General features: G+C 46.4%; 1 protein-coding gene and 1 long non-coding RNA gene across 6 annotated transcripts in view; one reads left to right on the forward strand and one right to left on the reverse strand.

The window, feature by feature from the left end:
- Positions 1-11529, reverse strand: part of emid1 (EMI domain containing 1) — a 62581-nt gene extending 51052 nt beyond the window's left edge. For 2 of the 5 annotated variants that reach the window (XR_002837250.2, XM_072709072.1), the window contains exons 1-3: positions 10789-11527; positions 2486-2599; positions 2023-2126 (exon numbers count right to left, since the gene is read on the reverse strand). Coding sequence is in view for 4 of the 5 variants with exons in the window: in XM_072709072.1 (XP_072565173.1) it covers positions 2023-2126; positions 2486-2599; positions 10789-10970 (400 nt within the window). In the remaining variant the exon portion in view is untranslated. Of the gene's footprint in view, positions 1-2022; positions 2127-2485; positions 2600-10788 lie in introns of all 5 variants that reach the window. The other 3 variants (XM_023804354.2, XM_023804355.2, XM_023804353.2) reach the window with 3 other exon arrangements.
- A 104-nt stretch (positions 11530-11633) lies between these two features.
- Positions 11634-15113, forward strand: LOC140587638 (uncharacterized). The gene is made up of 2 exons (XR_011989313.1): positions 11634-12030; positions 12593-15113. It is a non-coding gene; the product is annotated as an uncharacterized lncRNA (long non-coding RNA).
- Positions 15114-16255: the final 1142 nt, after the last annotated feature.

Here is a 16255-nt window from a genome sequence, read left to right on the forward strand (position 1 = left end):
GCATTTCAAGTGCTTTGGGGGAGTACCTGTCCAGACTGCACCAATATACCGCCATAGTTACGGCACCACAGGGCATTTCTGCTAGCGATGGGGCGAGGGAAGGAAGCTCAGGGATATGTGGGTCAGATATATGATATATGAAATAGTTGAAGAAGGCCTGGAGATTTCGGAGTTATCCTCATATTTATCATGTGGCACGGCATTGTATTTTTACGCTACGATCCCCATGCCCAGTATTCAGGTATGGGAGCCGTTTTAAAACTGTTTGATGGAGATATCGTTACACTTCAAAGATGATGTCATGTTTAGCTTGCAGTGCTGCAGGGAGCACATGGCTCTAATTCAGCTGGGCCTCTCAGAGAAGAGAAGGTGTTCCAGCCTGGACATACCAGCACCCATCCATCATCTCCGTGGCCTGTAAGTCCACAGAAAGTGAACAAACTCTGAACCGAGGACCCCATGCTGGAAACCCCATGCAGGGCCTTGGGGAGATCAGAGGTGTTTTGAAGGGGAGACTGAAGCTGACATCACAACAATGAACCATCTGATGGACCTCCAGCTGACTGAGGCCAAAGCCATTTGTTTTTTAGAAAAGAAGAATTTAAACCTATTCTCCAAGAGCAAAGTAACGACTATCTTACCAAGCAGGCAATTTACTGATGCAGAGAGAGACAACATTTCCAGAAGGTTTGAATGGGAAAACTAAATACACACTAACACCCGGAAAGGAAGGCTGACTCAGCCCAGGACAGGAACACATCCCCAGATGGTTCTGTCCTGTGTTGCAGCCAGACGAAATGACATCATTCTGCAGGAAATGCATTGCAAGGCGATGTGGGAAATCACTTCCATTGATCATGTATCTGATTCTGTTATTGTCACTGCTTGTGCCCTAGTTTGCATAACGGGCTTGCAATGTTGGCAATATTTACAGCTGTTTTTTTTTTTTTTTTAACTGAAGAAGTCACTTAGTCAAAGACACAACAGAGGTGAGGGCCATCTTAAAATGTGAGCTGATGGTAATCTGCACAGCGTACAAAGCTGGTGCAACACACACTCAAACAATACATGTGGTTTCTGCAAATGTGCAAATCAGGGAAAGGCTGGTATAGAGGCTACCATGAACTTCAACCCACACTCTCTGTGACCTGCAACCCACAGCCTCCGTCTGCAGTACAGATGCTCCATTATGCCAAAGACATATATTGACAAGAAAGCAGACAGGGGGCCAGGGGTGGGGCACTCAGACCCTCATGGCCAACTTCTGAGAGTCCAGTAAGAGCAAGGGAGCTTTACAAAAATACAGTCACTGTCCAATTTCTAGAACTTTCCATATCGCTGATTTAACAGACCTCTAATGACAGGAGATTCAGGATTGCAGGCTGGTGACAACAGAAATGGGCAGAAACGACATGTGACAAGCGATATGAGAGCAATCTGTCACTTTCGCTTAAGTGGAACCTGTAATCTCAGCTGGCTAGAATGGAACGTGACACGCTGCTGAACTGCATGGGAACCACCCCTGGGAGAGCAAACCATGTCATTTAAGGTTTTCAATATTGATGAGAGTGTGTGTGAGTGGGAGGCGTGTTTATGGATGCGTGTGTGTTTTCCTGCAGGGCACCAATGATTTCTCACGGCTACCAGGACTCCCTGTCTGGCCTGGGTCAGAGATATGGTAGGGAAATTGACACCTCAAGCTAACTGACATCCCATGTATCGCATTCCCGGAAAGACTCAAAGCACTCAGTGCCACCATGGAGCGAAGCAGGGCAGATGTTTGGTGTTGCGGGTTGTTACTGGCCCAGAGTGCTAGAAAAACTAAAATAGCAGAGGTCTGGCAACACTTTTTGACTGCAGACCATCGCAGGAGGAAAAGTGGGGATGTCAGGCAGGCAGGGAAGGGGGTGGCTTACAGCAGACACATGTCCTCTGCCATCCATCCATTCCAACAAGTCATTCATAGGTTGTATGGATCGCTGGTCTGAGCCCCGCCCCCATACCCTGCCCCTCTCATCTCACCTTCCTCACAGTGGAACCCGCGGTAGCCCGGGCAGCACTTCCACTCGAGCGCTGTGACTGTCCGGTACGCCAGCTTGTATGACGGCCTGACCACGGTGCGGTAGCTGGAGGGAGAGAGACTCTCTAAGGTACAAAGACACACAGAAACACTGAGCACACAAACACAACTCTCTCTATTCTCCCTCTCTCTCTCTGTCAAATACACACACATGTTTGTAATTATATCTTTGTGGGGACTCTCCATTCATTTCTATGGGGAAAATTCTAATCCCAACATGACGACCTTAAGCCTTACCCAGCCCCAACCTTAATCATAAGTATATAACCACATTATAATAATAACCATATATGGTCCCCACAAAGTAAAATAAACCTAATCCCCACACACACACACACACACACAGACATACGCATAACCTGTCACACCCCATACGATTTCACCCCTATACCCCCCCCAACCCACCTGCCTCCGGAGCAGCCCTGTGGCCAGCGGCAGTTCTGGTACACACGCTGCAGAACTGTTCCATTCTGGACCTGGCAGGTCACGGTCCGGGTCACCACGTGGGGGCACCAGTTTCTGCATGACAGGGAGACAAAGACAGGGGGGGGGGGATACTGCAGCTGGTGAGAAAAATGGGGCAGGAGCCAGGCATCTTACACCCAACAAGTGTCCCAGTCAGAGTGGTAATGGTTATGGGGTCGGGTGACCAAACTTTTCCACACACATGACCCAGTAGCGCTGCTGCTGCTCTGTCCTTAAGCAGGGGAACTGCTGGAGCAGGAACCTGCATATAAATCCAATAAAATCCCAGGAGCCTGTAAGTCAGTTTGAACAAAGCAGTTTGCTAAGCAACTACAGCATGTGGGAATATAAGCTCAGAATGTGTGTGTGTGTGTGGGTGGGGGGGGGGCGGTCTGCTTCTAACTCGAATGTGTATACCATCTGAGAGAGAAAGGGCACCAGCCTAATAAAACCAGACTGTAAATCTGGGAAGGGAGCTGGCACTGAGACCCAGAGGATGAAGTTTCAAAGGGAGAGGAAGAAGAGGGATGAGGAAGAACACATGGATACTGGCAGGGGTATCCATCACCTGACACCTAGATCCAGGTACAGATAGACAGCCAATGGGCACACACATGCTTAAACACAGACTCCCGCACAACGACAGCTCCCCCTGCGGGAGTGGGCTGCCTTGAGGGACTCTGATCCCTCCCTCCTTTGAAGATCATCCCCAGCATTTCCATTCGCCAAATCAGCCTCAGACAAGCAGGCAGGACTCCAGGGGCTGTGTTTACGTTGCGCGGTTTTCCCCATATTGATACACATCCGTCAGCCCTCCCCCGCAGCCCCCACACATGCCGCAGCTGCAAGCTGCTCCCCCCCGTATACATCGTACCGGTGATCTTGGGTTGGGGGGCAGGGCGCTGGTACGAGGCCATCCACCCCTCCGCCAATGCCGGCCACGAGGGTCTAATAAAAGCCAGCCCCGAATCGCCACAGTGGCCAGAAACCGAAGCCGCCGGCAAGTCACCCAAGTTAAATGAGGTAAGCAGAAGAAACCTGATGAGGAGAGCGGATTTCAGGGGGCCGCAAAGACCCCATTCGGCTCCAAAACATAAAAGAAAATCTGAACGAACCACATTTATAAGTCAATAATGTAACTCATAATATTAATATTTTCATTAAGACCCCAAAGTCACGGGAGAATCGCCTTTGTTTGATTAAAGGGAACGCCCTTAAGATAATTCACAGCTTGAGATGAATATAAAGGCCAGATTCCTCATCACAGAGGCTCAGTGAGATGACGGCTCAGAGTCTCCTGCATGTGAAGCTCATTTGATGGGCCCATGAGGCGAGTGGCCTCGAGAGTCTGTGCAGGAGGGACATACGGAGGTGATTAAGGCGAACATGTGTTTATGAGCCTTTATTAAGAATGAAACGGACAAACGGGATGATTTGCCCCACATGGCTGGAGCTGTAGCGAAGGTGTGAGGTTGAAAACGATTACGGTAGTTACAGACTGAGACCACGGAGGATTTGCAGATCGAGGGCGTGTGTACACTACAAGTGTGTCTTTCGCAAACATACTAAAAATAGATGCTCTAAGATGTAAAAAACCTTTTTAAAAAAGAATAAGGGCCTGAACTTTTAGTTTGCTATCGGTCTGTCTGTGTTTTTGTGTTTTCTTCATTACATTTGCACACAAACGTCGTCTGAGTGCCTGCCCACGTGTGCATCAATGTGTGTGTATATCTAAGGATGTTTACAAATGTTGGATGTGTGTGAGATCACACCAAGGTACGTATAAGTTTGTCCACATGCAAGTGCGTCTGCATCTGTCAGAGGTGGCCTGTGCACCTAGTAGAGGGGCTCAGTTGGCCACCCCCACGCACACACATACACCAGGGCTGTGCGTGGAACTGGAGCCGGACCGTGTGGTCGAGGAACCAGCTGAAGGAATGTGAGCCATTTCCGAGTTTAGGATTCAGACATGGGGTCCGCTTTTCCAGAGATGGCTTCTTGGATTTGAATGGGGGGCTGGGGGGGTTGCTGACCCAAAAGAGACACAGCATCCAATCTAATCCTCACAGGACATAAAAAAAAGACAGCAGCACTCCCACCCCCCCGCCCCTCCGCCTCATCCTCAAAGAGAGCTGTACCGTTCCCTTTACATGTCGCTATCCACATGAAATCTGAGGGGGCTGCGGTTTTCCCCCTCGACACGCTCAGTGGTTTGCCTCGCCCTCCGGCGGGTTGCCAGGTACGTGAGTGCAGCTCTGTTCCCTTTCCCAGCAAGCCCTTGTGTTTGTGGAGAGCAGGACGGCGGCCTCCCTGCTGGCCTGCGACATCAGTGCTCTCACACGCTGCCCCAGCACGAAGACCGCTCCGGCACCGGGGCCTGTGTGGAAGAATGCACCCCTGCGGGGACTCTGTAAGCTGCACCCTCCCTTAAACACCCCCCCCCCGGCATGCTTGGCGTAATGAATGCCACCAAATCTGCAGAGGTTCCGATCCAGAATCACCATCCCCAGGCCTGACAGGGCTATAGGCACAAATCAACAATCCAGTTATGATTAGCCCCATCCCCATATCTGCCACCAGGTCACAGAGCGTCACTCGGGTTCGAGCATGTATGCATTAGCACTGGGGAGGCTTTATGCTCAGATCTGTATGAAAACTTGACACCCTGCCAGCAATCACAGAGGGACGCGAGCATCTGACTGCGCAGCAGGGAACTGCGTTTGATCGGTAGCCATAGCGTTCAAAGCAAGCCGGACATTACAAATATTCGCCAATACCCCACACTTAGAGCGAAGGCTGATAGCGATCAACCGGGTCCCGCATGGGAGCGGCTTTGTCCTCCTGCCCAGCTGGTTAACCTGTCGCTCAGTAACTGCGGGAGGCGATGGCAGGGGTGGAGCTGAAGTGAAAGTGAAAGGCTCGTTCTCGTCTCACAAGGCCATAGGTTACTTGGTTCCCAGCAAACTTTTACCAACACCCTGGGCAACTGAACAGCAGGGAATGAACTAGTTAAAGGGCCAGTCCTAGTGGGGCACTGGTGGTAAATGCATTAGTCATCAACAGTATTGCAGAGCAATTAATCTGCCCAGGGAAACTATTAAATGACTGGTACTGTTCTGTTACTGTGTATATCAAATCATGGAGTATATACTTTATCAACTGTCAGATATTTTTCACGCTTGCAGTTCGGATTAAGGACCCAGCAGGAACTTGAACCTGCGACCATCTGCATGAAATTAAGCACCATGCTATCTGTTGGCTCATGTGGGTCTGGCTTTGGTTTATGTCCCATTGATATATGTGCTGTCCCACCACTTTTTCCAGCAACCAGGAACTTCTTTTGCATTCCCACTGCAGGAATCAACCTGTAGTTCCTGAACCTTTTAATAGTCCCTACTGCAGAGTAGGTACTTTCTGCTCAACCAGGAACTATTGGGGCTTATAGTGATAAACCTACTGTCTGGATAGACGCAATAGAAGTAGTGGTGTAAAAACTGAGCAGATAGAAATATTTTTGCATTTCAGTTACATTAAATGCATTAATGAATTATTCTTTTTGCTTGCATCCCCATGTTTTTGTACCTGAAAATTTTATCGATAACTGATATATTTTTGTCTAACATCGGCGGTGCCAGTGATGAAACTTGCCAACACTTTTTAGAAAATAATGTTACATCATGTTTATTCTAAGAAAAATGAAACATTGATCTGCTGGCCAGATTTAATAATAAATTATACACACGTCGCTGGCTGTATACATAACAGGCAGTGTCCCATTTTGAACCAATACAGGACACAATTTGACCTGCATTTTCATACCGCGGGAGCCCCCCCAATAACTAACAATATGACTTGTTCATTCTCCATTGTTTGGAAGTGGCAGAGTATTTTTGTGTGAAATTATTTGTGAAGTTTAACATTCAAACTTTTTGAATCTTCCATGCTTATGTAGCATAAAGTTCCTGTTGTGTGGTGGGAACTATAACAGTTAACAGTTGAGGTGGCCCAGGGACTTAGTTCCTGGACTTTGCTGAGAAAGCGCTTTTTAATGCTGTGACAGTGTTGCCCCATGTTTACAAATGAGGCCCCATCCGGGACACTCGCACACGTCTTCAGAGGGGTGCAGGTGCAGTGCTTGCCTCTCAGACACAGTCCCCCTTTTTTCCATTTTTTTCCTTCTCAATAAATCGCAACATATGCAGCACTCAGTTAGATAACATTCTAAAAATTGGAGAGGAACGAGCACTGAGACTGTGAAGCTGTCAGCGTGCGGAACTTCACAGGTCACTGCTGAGCATTCAAGGGGCTGGTGCACTGCAAATATCTAACATCGGCTCTGTGGAGGTTTTCAGATCCAAAACGTCACACGGAACATGGATGTTTAGTTCAGCCAACAGAAAGAATACAGGGTTGTAACAGTCCATGTGACACCACTGGGAGGCCACTGACTGAAGCAGGGGATTGTGGGAAGGTTGTGGGATCACGCACAGGTGGCTGAGTAGCCTACTTGTTCAACTGTGTCCCCTACTGAGCTGAACCCGGTTTATATTTGAGTGACATTTTTTACACTTTCTAGAAGCTGATGTTTAGCATCTGCTTGGGATAGGTGGTTGGTAAGCATTTGGAAAGAAATGAAATTCATAGAGATCATAATCAAAGGATTCCTCTGGACAGTGGGCTGTGGGAAAAAATGCTGCGGGAAACAAGGGACAAAGGACAGATGTGGCTGAGGGCCAGGGGGGTGCGAGGGGGGGGGGGCGGTGAATCTGCTCTCTGAAATCCACAAGTGGAGGGGAAGCAGAAGCTCAGTAGGGCAAGTTCATGTGCTGGATAGACACTGGGGCACCGCCGATGTCATGCTGAATTTGGGTCTGTGGGGGACTGGGGGTGGGAGGGCAGCCTGAAATCAGTCACATGACTTGGAGATAAATTCACCAGAGAAATAAAATCTGCATAAAAAGAGTGAAAAATCTTAATCAGTCTCATGGAGACAGTACTGCATGTGAAGGACCATCTTAAAGGAAAGCTGGAGTGGGTGGCTAATAGTTGGTACAGGGGGCAGCCAGGGGAGTGAAGCCACTCTTCTCTGGCACTCAGGGCTCTCACCGGGGACAACCAGCTGCGAGTGTTCGGGGTGAATGGGGTGGCTAATGGGGAAATTAGCGATAGGCCTTCGTGTTGAGTTCCTCAGCCAGGTTCAAACAATACGTTGGGGCTGGGGGTGGGACATCTCTACCTTAAAGGCCCAGCAGAGGGCAGTCGGGGGGTTTGGGGAAAAAAAAACAGTTTGCTGTGGTTCACTGAAAAGGAACAGAGAGCACCAACAGATCTTCAATGAGATGACCGGAGTTGTGAAGAGCTTACTGAGTACAGACGACTACCCAGGGGGTTGAGGGGGAAGATGATGACCCCCCCCCCCCAGGCCTCTGCTCTCTGCCCCCTCCCCTCCCCGTCACTTATCACTGTATAAGCAAGCCAGCGTCTGGGAGCATTTAGCGCACGCATGTCCACATTCTGGCATCTTTGTGGGGACACATTTTGAAGGGAATTTCCCGGGAAAGACAGTAACTCCTGGAAAACAGATGTGCGTACTTTGCCAGAAAAGACGTTTTATTGAAAAAAACCTGCTTTGCATATGACAGAATCCACTTGCAATCAGTTTTCATCAACTGACAAGTCTTGCTGTGGTTATTAACGGCACTAGAAAAACATGCGGTGAACTGACACCACATTCAGTGCAAAAAAAATAACTGATATCACAGTTTTAGTACATAGAAGACATATTTGATTGTATAACCTTCCAATTCAATCAATTATAACGATGTTACTTTTGGCACTTGTGAGTGATGAGTTGTCAGGAACCACTGAATTTACTGTTGGGCATATTTTACATATTGTTTGATTGTCCAGTACAGTGAAAGATCTGCATCTTGAGCAGAAGGCTGTCATTCCCCTTACTAACTTTAGGGTTAAGCAGTTTGTCTGGAAAGTTTCGGTAAAAATATCCAAGCAGGTTAATGGGTAAGCTGAGAGATTGTGAGTCAACTCACTGGGTGATTGGCCCGCCTGCTGGTAAGAATAGTGGGTGAGGTCAAGGGGTAGATTCCAAAGACAACACACAGGGGTCAGGGGCTAATGACCCCCAGGGGCCGACCTTAGAGAACAGAGCTGGCTGAAACAGGAAGCCCTGCTTTAAACGCTGACTATAAAAGCTCTTGTTAGGTGTGAGTGGAACTGACTCATGGTTCACTCACGATGGTAAGCATCTGTATGTTTAACCCTCTTTTCAGGGGCAACACACAGATTTGCCCCACCGTGCTGGGCTTGTGTTATCCACAGTGACTCCAACACAGCTAATTATGACAGATATTAAACGTTCTTATGGCAATTCCACGAGGCTATACTCCAGTGCTTGTATGACTGACATCTCAGATTTCAAATAGTTTTGTTTCTGATCTGATCAACTGACCCAGATTTGTTTTGTTTCTACTTAGTCACTTGTCAAAATGTAGTAAAGATGAAGAGAGATATTAATCTCTGTGTTTTAAGGAATTATACCTCCTAAAATGCATGGTGGTCTGAGCGTCCTCCCTTGCCTTCAATCTTCATTACAAGTAACCGTAAATTTGCGCCATTTCATTTGCATTTTAGTCTATGCACAGCGCATTTGAACGCCATTAACAGCAGATGAATTAAATCACCGCAGCCGTGACCACACAGGCTCTGCAAAAACACACTCACTTCAGTTGTTTGGAAGCTGGGTGTATAAACGACTTAAAACCCGGACGCATCAAGCACAGCTGCCGCTGTCTAGTAAACAGGTCCGCTTGACGTGGCGTTGGACCGCCAGGGGTGGAAAGGAGGTGGAAGACGGACGACCGGTGCCTCGACCCCGGCGCACCACCTGCGAAGCCCGGGACAGGATGAGCACAGCGTCCGTAACAGGATGTAATTCAGATTCAAGGGTAAATATTTGGTTAAAGAAACCCGATCGTGTCGACGCCCGCATGCTTTAAAAAGATAAGTGGATTCTGGTGATTTGTTCGTGTTTAGTCTGAGTCTCCAAAAGCACCCACAATCGCCAACGACGCTGACAGGCAACAAAGACAGTGCATCACTAGAGGATCGGGGCGCGAAACTTAAGGCATAGCACACGGCCGGTGGGGATTATGAAAAGCTGATATGCTGCAAACCGAGATCTGCGGTAAAATATGCTTATGCAAGCAGGCACAGAAGTATTTATTCTCAACTCGAGGCTCCTATAACAATGTTTTGCTGACAGCCCCACGGACATAATGGGACGTCAGGTGTAATGGAGGCTAAAGAAACTGCACTTATAGGAGCACAGGGCTGCAGGTCCCAGTTTATAAGATCTGGCAAAAACAGCCTCATTGAAATGTTATACTAGTAACTTAGCTAACGGCATCACCTAAGAAGATAAATCAAAATATTGAGGATACGAATGGGAAAAAGCGGCTTGCACATATGCTCAAAATAAATTATTACATTCATAAAAACTGGTGCGGTAGGCTAATTTAAAAAAAAAACTTGAAGAGGAGACATTTCCTCCACTAACAAGAGACTTAAACTGGTGTTGACACAAGAACGACATGTGCGTGAGAGATAAAGGGAGAACAGTAGACAGGTGTACAGATATATAGGAAAACAAGAAATCCAAGTTTTACCCCAAATTAAATCAACTTTAGCAAAACGAAGCAAAAAAAAAATGGGAAACACGCTACGTAGCTACTTACAATTATTTCAACTATTTATTTAATTTTCGTATGACATGCTATTGCACATTGTATGTTAATTATAATCGGTGCAGGTATAGCTACACAAACATTGATTTACGTTTGGCCCCGCGACCCCAATAGCAGGATAAGCGGCTGTAAGATGGATGCATGAATGATTTACGCTCGGTGTCACCCTGTATGTAGCCTTTTATCTTTCCTCATCGTTAATTATAGACTCTATTCTGGGACAGCGATCGGGAAACAATGTGATGGATGCTACAAAGGACTGTGCCCCCTTTAATTAGCTCTTTAAAAGTTATAGACTATAATGTCAGGCTTTGAAGTTGGTGAAATGGTTTGCGGTAATCCGTGATAAAATATTAGGCTACTGTATCTAAAGATGAGTATTGTCTGCACATAAAATGCAGACAACAGTCTACACACGTTTTCCTAGTTGAAACAAAGTTTATGTTTCTTAATGTTCATTTTAACATATAGCCTACATACCTTCTCTGATAGAGGGCACTTGCAGCCCCCGACGGCTCTTTAAGATGTGTCCCGGACTGGTACTTGTACAGTCCCGTTCCCCACGTCCCCAGTACGCCGGAGGTGAACCATAGGACCAGCGCAATCCAGTGGAAACTTTTCCGGCACAGCGCCGGCACCAAGTCCCCCAGAAGCGCTCCCATTGCCGCGGTGTGAGCGGCAGGAAAAAATAAAGATCCGAAAAACTCTCCCACTGGAAAAAGTGGATAAGATTAAGAAGAGTACGCGTCAGGTTCAAGATTTCCAGTTCATTGAGTGGATGAGCATCCCACTTGCCAATTAAATAATAGGCTAATTAAACAATAATAAAAAAAAATAAACGCCAATAAAGTGCAACAGCCAGATCAAAATCTATCACCGCTGTCACAACTCAAGCAAGATGAGACACTGTTAATTTCAGAAGTGATAAAAGGCAGGCAGTAGTAGCCTTTGACATGAAACTCCAGTCCCTCCTGAGCTCCACAGCAGCAGTTTCATTTGTCCGATGTGTGGACGGTGGTCTGGTTCACACAATTACCGACCGACCGATCCCCCAGCACTGCCTTCCCTTGCGATCGTCCCCTCCTCTCCTCTCCGTGCCTATTTCAAGTAGACTCTCACAATAGGTGAGAGGCTTGTTATGCAGTCTCACCGAGTCATTAAAAAGCGCAACCCTTCGCTTCTCGCTTTTGTTACCCTCCCCATTCTCCGTTTCACCCTTTCACCGTGGACAAGGCACACTGAAATTACAGCTTCGGATCCTTGGTTTTTATCGCTCGTCATTGTTAACACTAAACTGGCCAGGAATACTTTCTTTTTGATCACCTTATTTACTGACGATACTGCGATTTTCTATAGGGGAAAAGGATTCACTACACCAGTTGACCTTGAAATAAAAGTTTTCAAATGCGGCTGCTAAAAGGGGGAGGGGGGTGTTTAATCGTAAAACGGGTAATAAAAGTCGTGCATTATTGACTTAAATCAAAACACTCGTTTTTATTCGTGGCCACTGTTTGTTTCTGGAAGCACTGTCTGTATCTAAAATAATATTTTTAGTGCTGGCGCCTGGGCACTTTCATCGGAAGTGATTCATATAAGCGAGCAATCTCAGTCCATGCAGCTCATTCCTGTCCGTGATCGCTTGCCTGTGCTGATGCAAGATAAAATGTGTGACATAAGTACTTCGCTTTTGGGCCCTTTGGTCGGAGCTTCGTGCTATTCCAGGTGAGCGTTCACATCTGCAGGGTCACTTTAACCGCTGGTCGATCAGGGGCGCATCCAGGCTAAAACAACCGGGCAGCCTTAAAACAGTCGCCTGCGGATAAACTGGGTATTAGGTTACATCAGCAAACCAATGTGTGTTATTTAAACTCAGCTTTTCAAAGCAATTATTCGTAATTCGAAGTATAATTAATATGCAGCAGCCGAGCGATTAATGACGCTCAGCAAACACTGCACGTTTTGCACGATGAGAAGCGATGTAGGTCTGTACGTTTGAGGACAGTTAAAAATTCTTACTCTGACTTTGTAGAAATAAATAAGACAGGCAATATAGGTAACACCAGGCATGTCCCTAGCAGTAACAGAGAAGTGGGGCTGACACCTGCAAGGGACTCGCATGCACACTTTGGAACCTGCATATTAAGTTTCCATGTTGGTCAAGGGTCTGATCCAAATCGGCACACAAATGGATGAAGGATGCAATATTTGCATTTTGGATTGCATGCATGACAGCTGATCATTAAAAAAAAGCACATTAGGTAGGTACAGCCAACTCTATGTCCAGTGCCAGGGCCCAGCCGCTCACGCATGGACCCGCCAGGGCCTGATCGCCGCCAGCGGAAATGGTCGTGAGGGGAGCTGGATGGGTAAGTGGCACGGTCATTTATATACTTTTTGGGCACCCCCCTGCACTTCACGGCCCTGCCATGCAACTAGTGCCAAGCAGGAACTGAGAGTTTAGGGTTAACGTAAATCCCTCCAGTCTTGCGCAGCTGAAAATAATCTTCATTTCCAAGGGGGAGGGCAGGGGAGGTTGCATTCGTTTAAGAGTTTCTGGCCGCTTGTAGTTCTTTTCTTTCTTCACAGTCGAACACATGTAACCCAATTTTCCTTCGATTGAGATGCATTTATGCAGTCTGACGCTCCTTTAAAAAATCTGCTGTGTAGCCATAAAAATACCCATTGATGAGTTTTGGGTGCGTCCTCGGCAGGCCTTCCTGTGGCCCAGCACCGGCGCTTTGATCGCAGCCTTTAATTCAGGACTGCCGTGCAAGGATGTGATCTGCTGATTTGCAAAGGTTGCAAGTAAGCAGTTTACAGGAGATGAGGTGTGGTAACCGCAACCCTGTCTGCCTTCTTTGGAACTTATTGCAGCTGTGTTAACGAAGCAAGACAGTTACCTAAAGCGTTTACAGCCACTGTGCCTTGTGAGGCTTTTTATTCACCTTAATTGTATGCGAAGGGAGAAAAATGGCAGATATTAATGCTTATCTTTGTCCCAGCTCTGCTTGCTCCAGTTCTGCTTCACCGCAATCCCTGACGCCTATGAAATCATCATGTCCCAAGAATGCCTCTGAATTATGTTAAACTCTGGAAAATTTAATGTGATACATGCATTTATAGAGTAAAAAAAGTTTATAATATTAAATGTAGTGTATCGCTGAAGTAAACATATGGGGATTGAATCTGCAATATCTAACCTAAAGAATATATTACATGTCTGTGTGCATGGAATATGTATAAAAAGAGCGTGCAGTCTGAATGGAATTTCCTATGACTGAGCCTCAACCCCAAAATAGTCCCAAATGTATTAGCTCTATATAGGGGAGGAAATGGATGAAGAAGAAATATTACCTGGAGATGCAAGGTAAGGATTTTCCCAAAATTAATACAAAGCAGACTTCTTTGCCTAAATCCACCCCTCCCCCATCAGAGTGACGCAACATATAGCTGCACAGTGTAACATAACCATTTTCCCAGTTATGATGGTAAATGTGACCCAAACCCTGGCCCAATTCCTAATGCCAACCTTGACCTTGTGCTAAACCTAACCTTAACCATAGCCCTAACCCTGAAGGTTATACTAACCCAGACTTGTAACCATAATCCTAACCCAGATGTAACTGTACCCCTAATACCAAGGGTAAATCTAGCTAAAATTATAATGGTAATAACCTAAATTCCAGCAATATCTGTAATGCTAACCCTAATCCTAGACCCAATGCCAAGTGTAATGCAGGTTTTGCAGCACAAATTTTATATTTAATATGGTAGGTCACGATATTGTTCACTGATGCTGTATTGTTCATCAATTACTGGAAAAACCAGCTGCATGCCAAGATGCAGAGCTCATGTTTTCCCTGACATCTCCAATATCTCTGTCCCTGTCCCACTGTCCCACTGTACTTCTGGAGGACAGCAGTTGGGCCATCGCTGAAAATATCAGAGGTGTCATGTTTGCATGATTACTAGAGATTTATGCTCCCATGCTCCCAACCCAAACCAATCCTATTATGTTCCAAACTTTTTAGGGCCCCCTCACTCAGGGACTCTTGGAATCATCCTAACTTCCCCCACCTATACGGCAGCCCCGACTTTCCGGTGGCATGAGCCCCAGTGGCCATAAGGTGCATAGACAGACTGGTCATGGGGCACATCAATGGCATTGTTTCAGATTCTCTGGATCATGATGTCTGCCTGACTGTCCTTCACACCACCTCTGAACACCTGTACAAGTGGAACATCTAATCTATAATATTATTTGCTGATTTCAGCTCAGATTATAACGCCATCCTGCTGGACAACATGGTGGAAAACCTCCGGAAACTGGGCCTCAGCATCACTAGCTGCAGCTGGGTCCTGAGCTTCCTGGCAGACAGACCCCAGGTGGTGAAAACCCATCCCCAGTGTTCATCAACATGGGGACTTCTCAAGGCCGCTCACTAAGCCCAAGGCTGCACTTCCTCTTTATCTATTACTTTAAGAAACTGTATAATCAGCTTTATAAATGACTCCACAGATATGAGTGTCATCACCAATAATGAACGCGCTAACGGGGGTGAGGTGGCAGAGCTGCTGGACGGGTGCCACAGCATGCAACGGTCTCTCCCTGCAAGCCATCTTCCTCATCAATAGCTAAGTCTGCACAACTGCAATATTACTTCCATTGTGTGTGACTTGTGATGCGCTATTTACTCCACAGAATGATGTCTGTTATCTATTTGTATACTATAATTCTTTGTACTCTATGTGGCTGAACAAAAAAGAATTTTGTTGCACATGGCCAATAAATCATATTGAATCTATTGTATTGTTCCAGTTCCTAGGAAAATATTTCTATTTAAATTTTTAACTGACTTTATGCATGTTTCATGTTTTTTGGTATCACTAACCCTAACACTGGCCAAAACTGTAATTCCAACCCCAAGCCTAACCCTGATGCCAATATTAACATTTTCTATATTCCTAAATGAAACCCTAACCCCGACCCCAACCCTTAAGCAAACCTTAAGTCTAGCCCTGGCTGTAATGCCAGTGCAAAGCATCAACAGCCATAAAAGCAAAAGTGGTTTAACAGAATGATTTGTCTTTAGAAATCAAAAATAGCAAGGGCTGGAGCTAGAGGGGACCAGGATGGTTTTGACAACCCCAGGTCTTACTCCAGAGCGGCTGGGGAAAAGCTGTCCTCCTTATGCTCGTCTGCCTTGATCGCACTCGTGCTGTTTTGCTGCCACCTATTGACTGGGAGGTATATGCTCAGTGACGTCGTTGAGATGTTTAATCCTCGGATGTTTTACTGGAGACGTTTGGGTTAATGCCTTTCTCAGTGGATAAGCCCAAGTCTGCTTTAACCACTACTATACCTGTCACAGCACTGGAATTCAAAGTTCCCTTTGCCTCATAAACAGGAATGTCTACCCCAGTACTGGTTAACCCATTAGGCAGGCCCAGAGTGGCCCTTTGGGAGATTCAGGAGAATTCCCGGTGGCCCTCATAGCTGTTGTGCCGGTCAGAAACAAAATAACGTGACAAGTTAAAAACACAGCTGGTCGGAAGCAAAATAACACTTCAGAATGTTAACCAGCAAGTTTTCTCATGCACATACACACACACACACACACAATAGACCACAGTTTCTCTGCATAGAGAAACGTGCTAATATGTGCTCATGCGTCAGTGTAATCACTTGTCATTAGAACTAAGTGAGCGCGGTGCCCGGTTGTGGAGGTGCCCCAACTCATCACTTACTATTGCTAATCACTGGAAGTTTCTCAAATGAGGGATGTTTAGAAAGAGTCCAGGCAGGGCTGAAAAAGTCAGACTGCTTTATCAGTTCAATATGCTATTTATTTATTTTCTTCTTGAAATGTCAATAATAAATTTATCAGATAAGACTTATCACTCATCAAAGTTCCCCCAGAACGACCACAAAATGGGCTGTTCTTGG

This window comes from Paramormyrops kingsleyae, chromosome 2 (genome assembly GCF_048594095.1).
Source record: "Paramormyrops kingsleyae isolate MSU_618 chromosome 2, PKINGS_0.4, whole genome shotgun sequence".
NCBI lineage: Eukaryota > Metazoa > Chordata > Actinopteri > Osteoglossiformes > Mormyridae > Paramormyrops > Paramormyrops kingsleyae.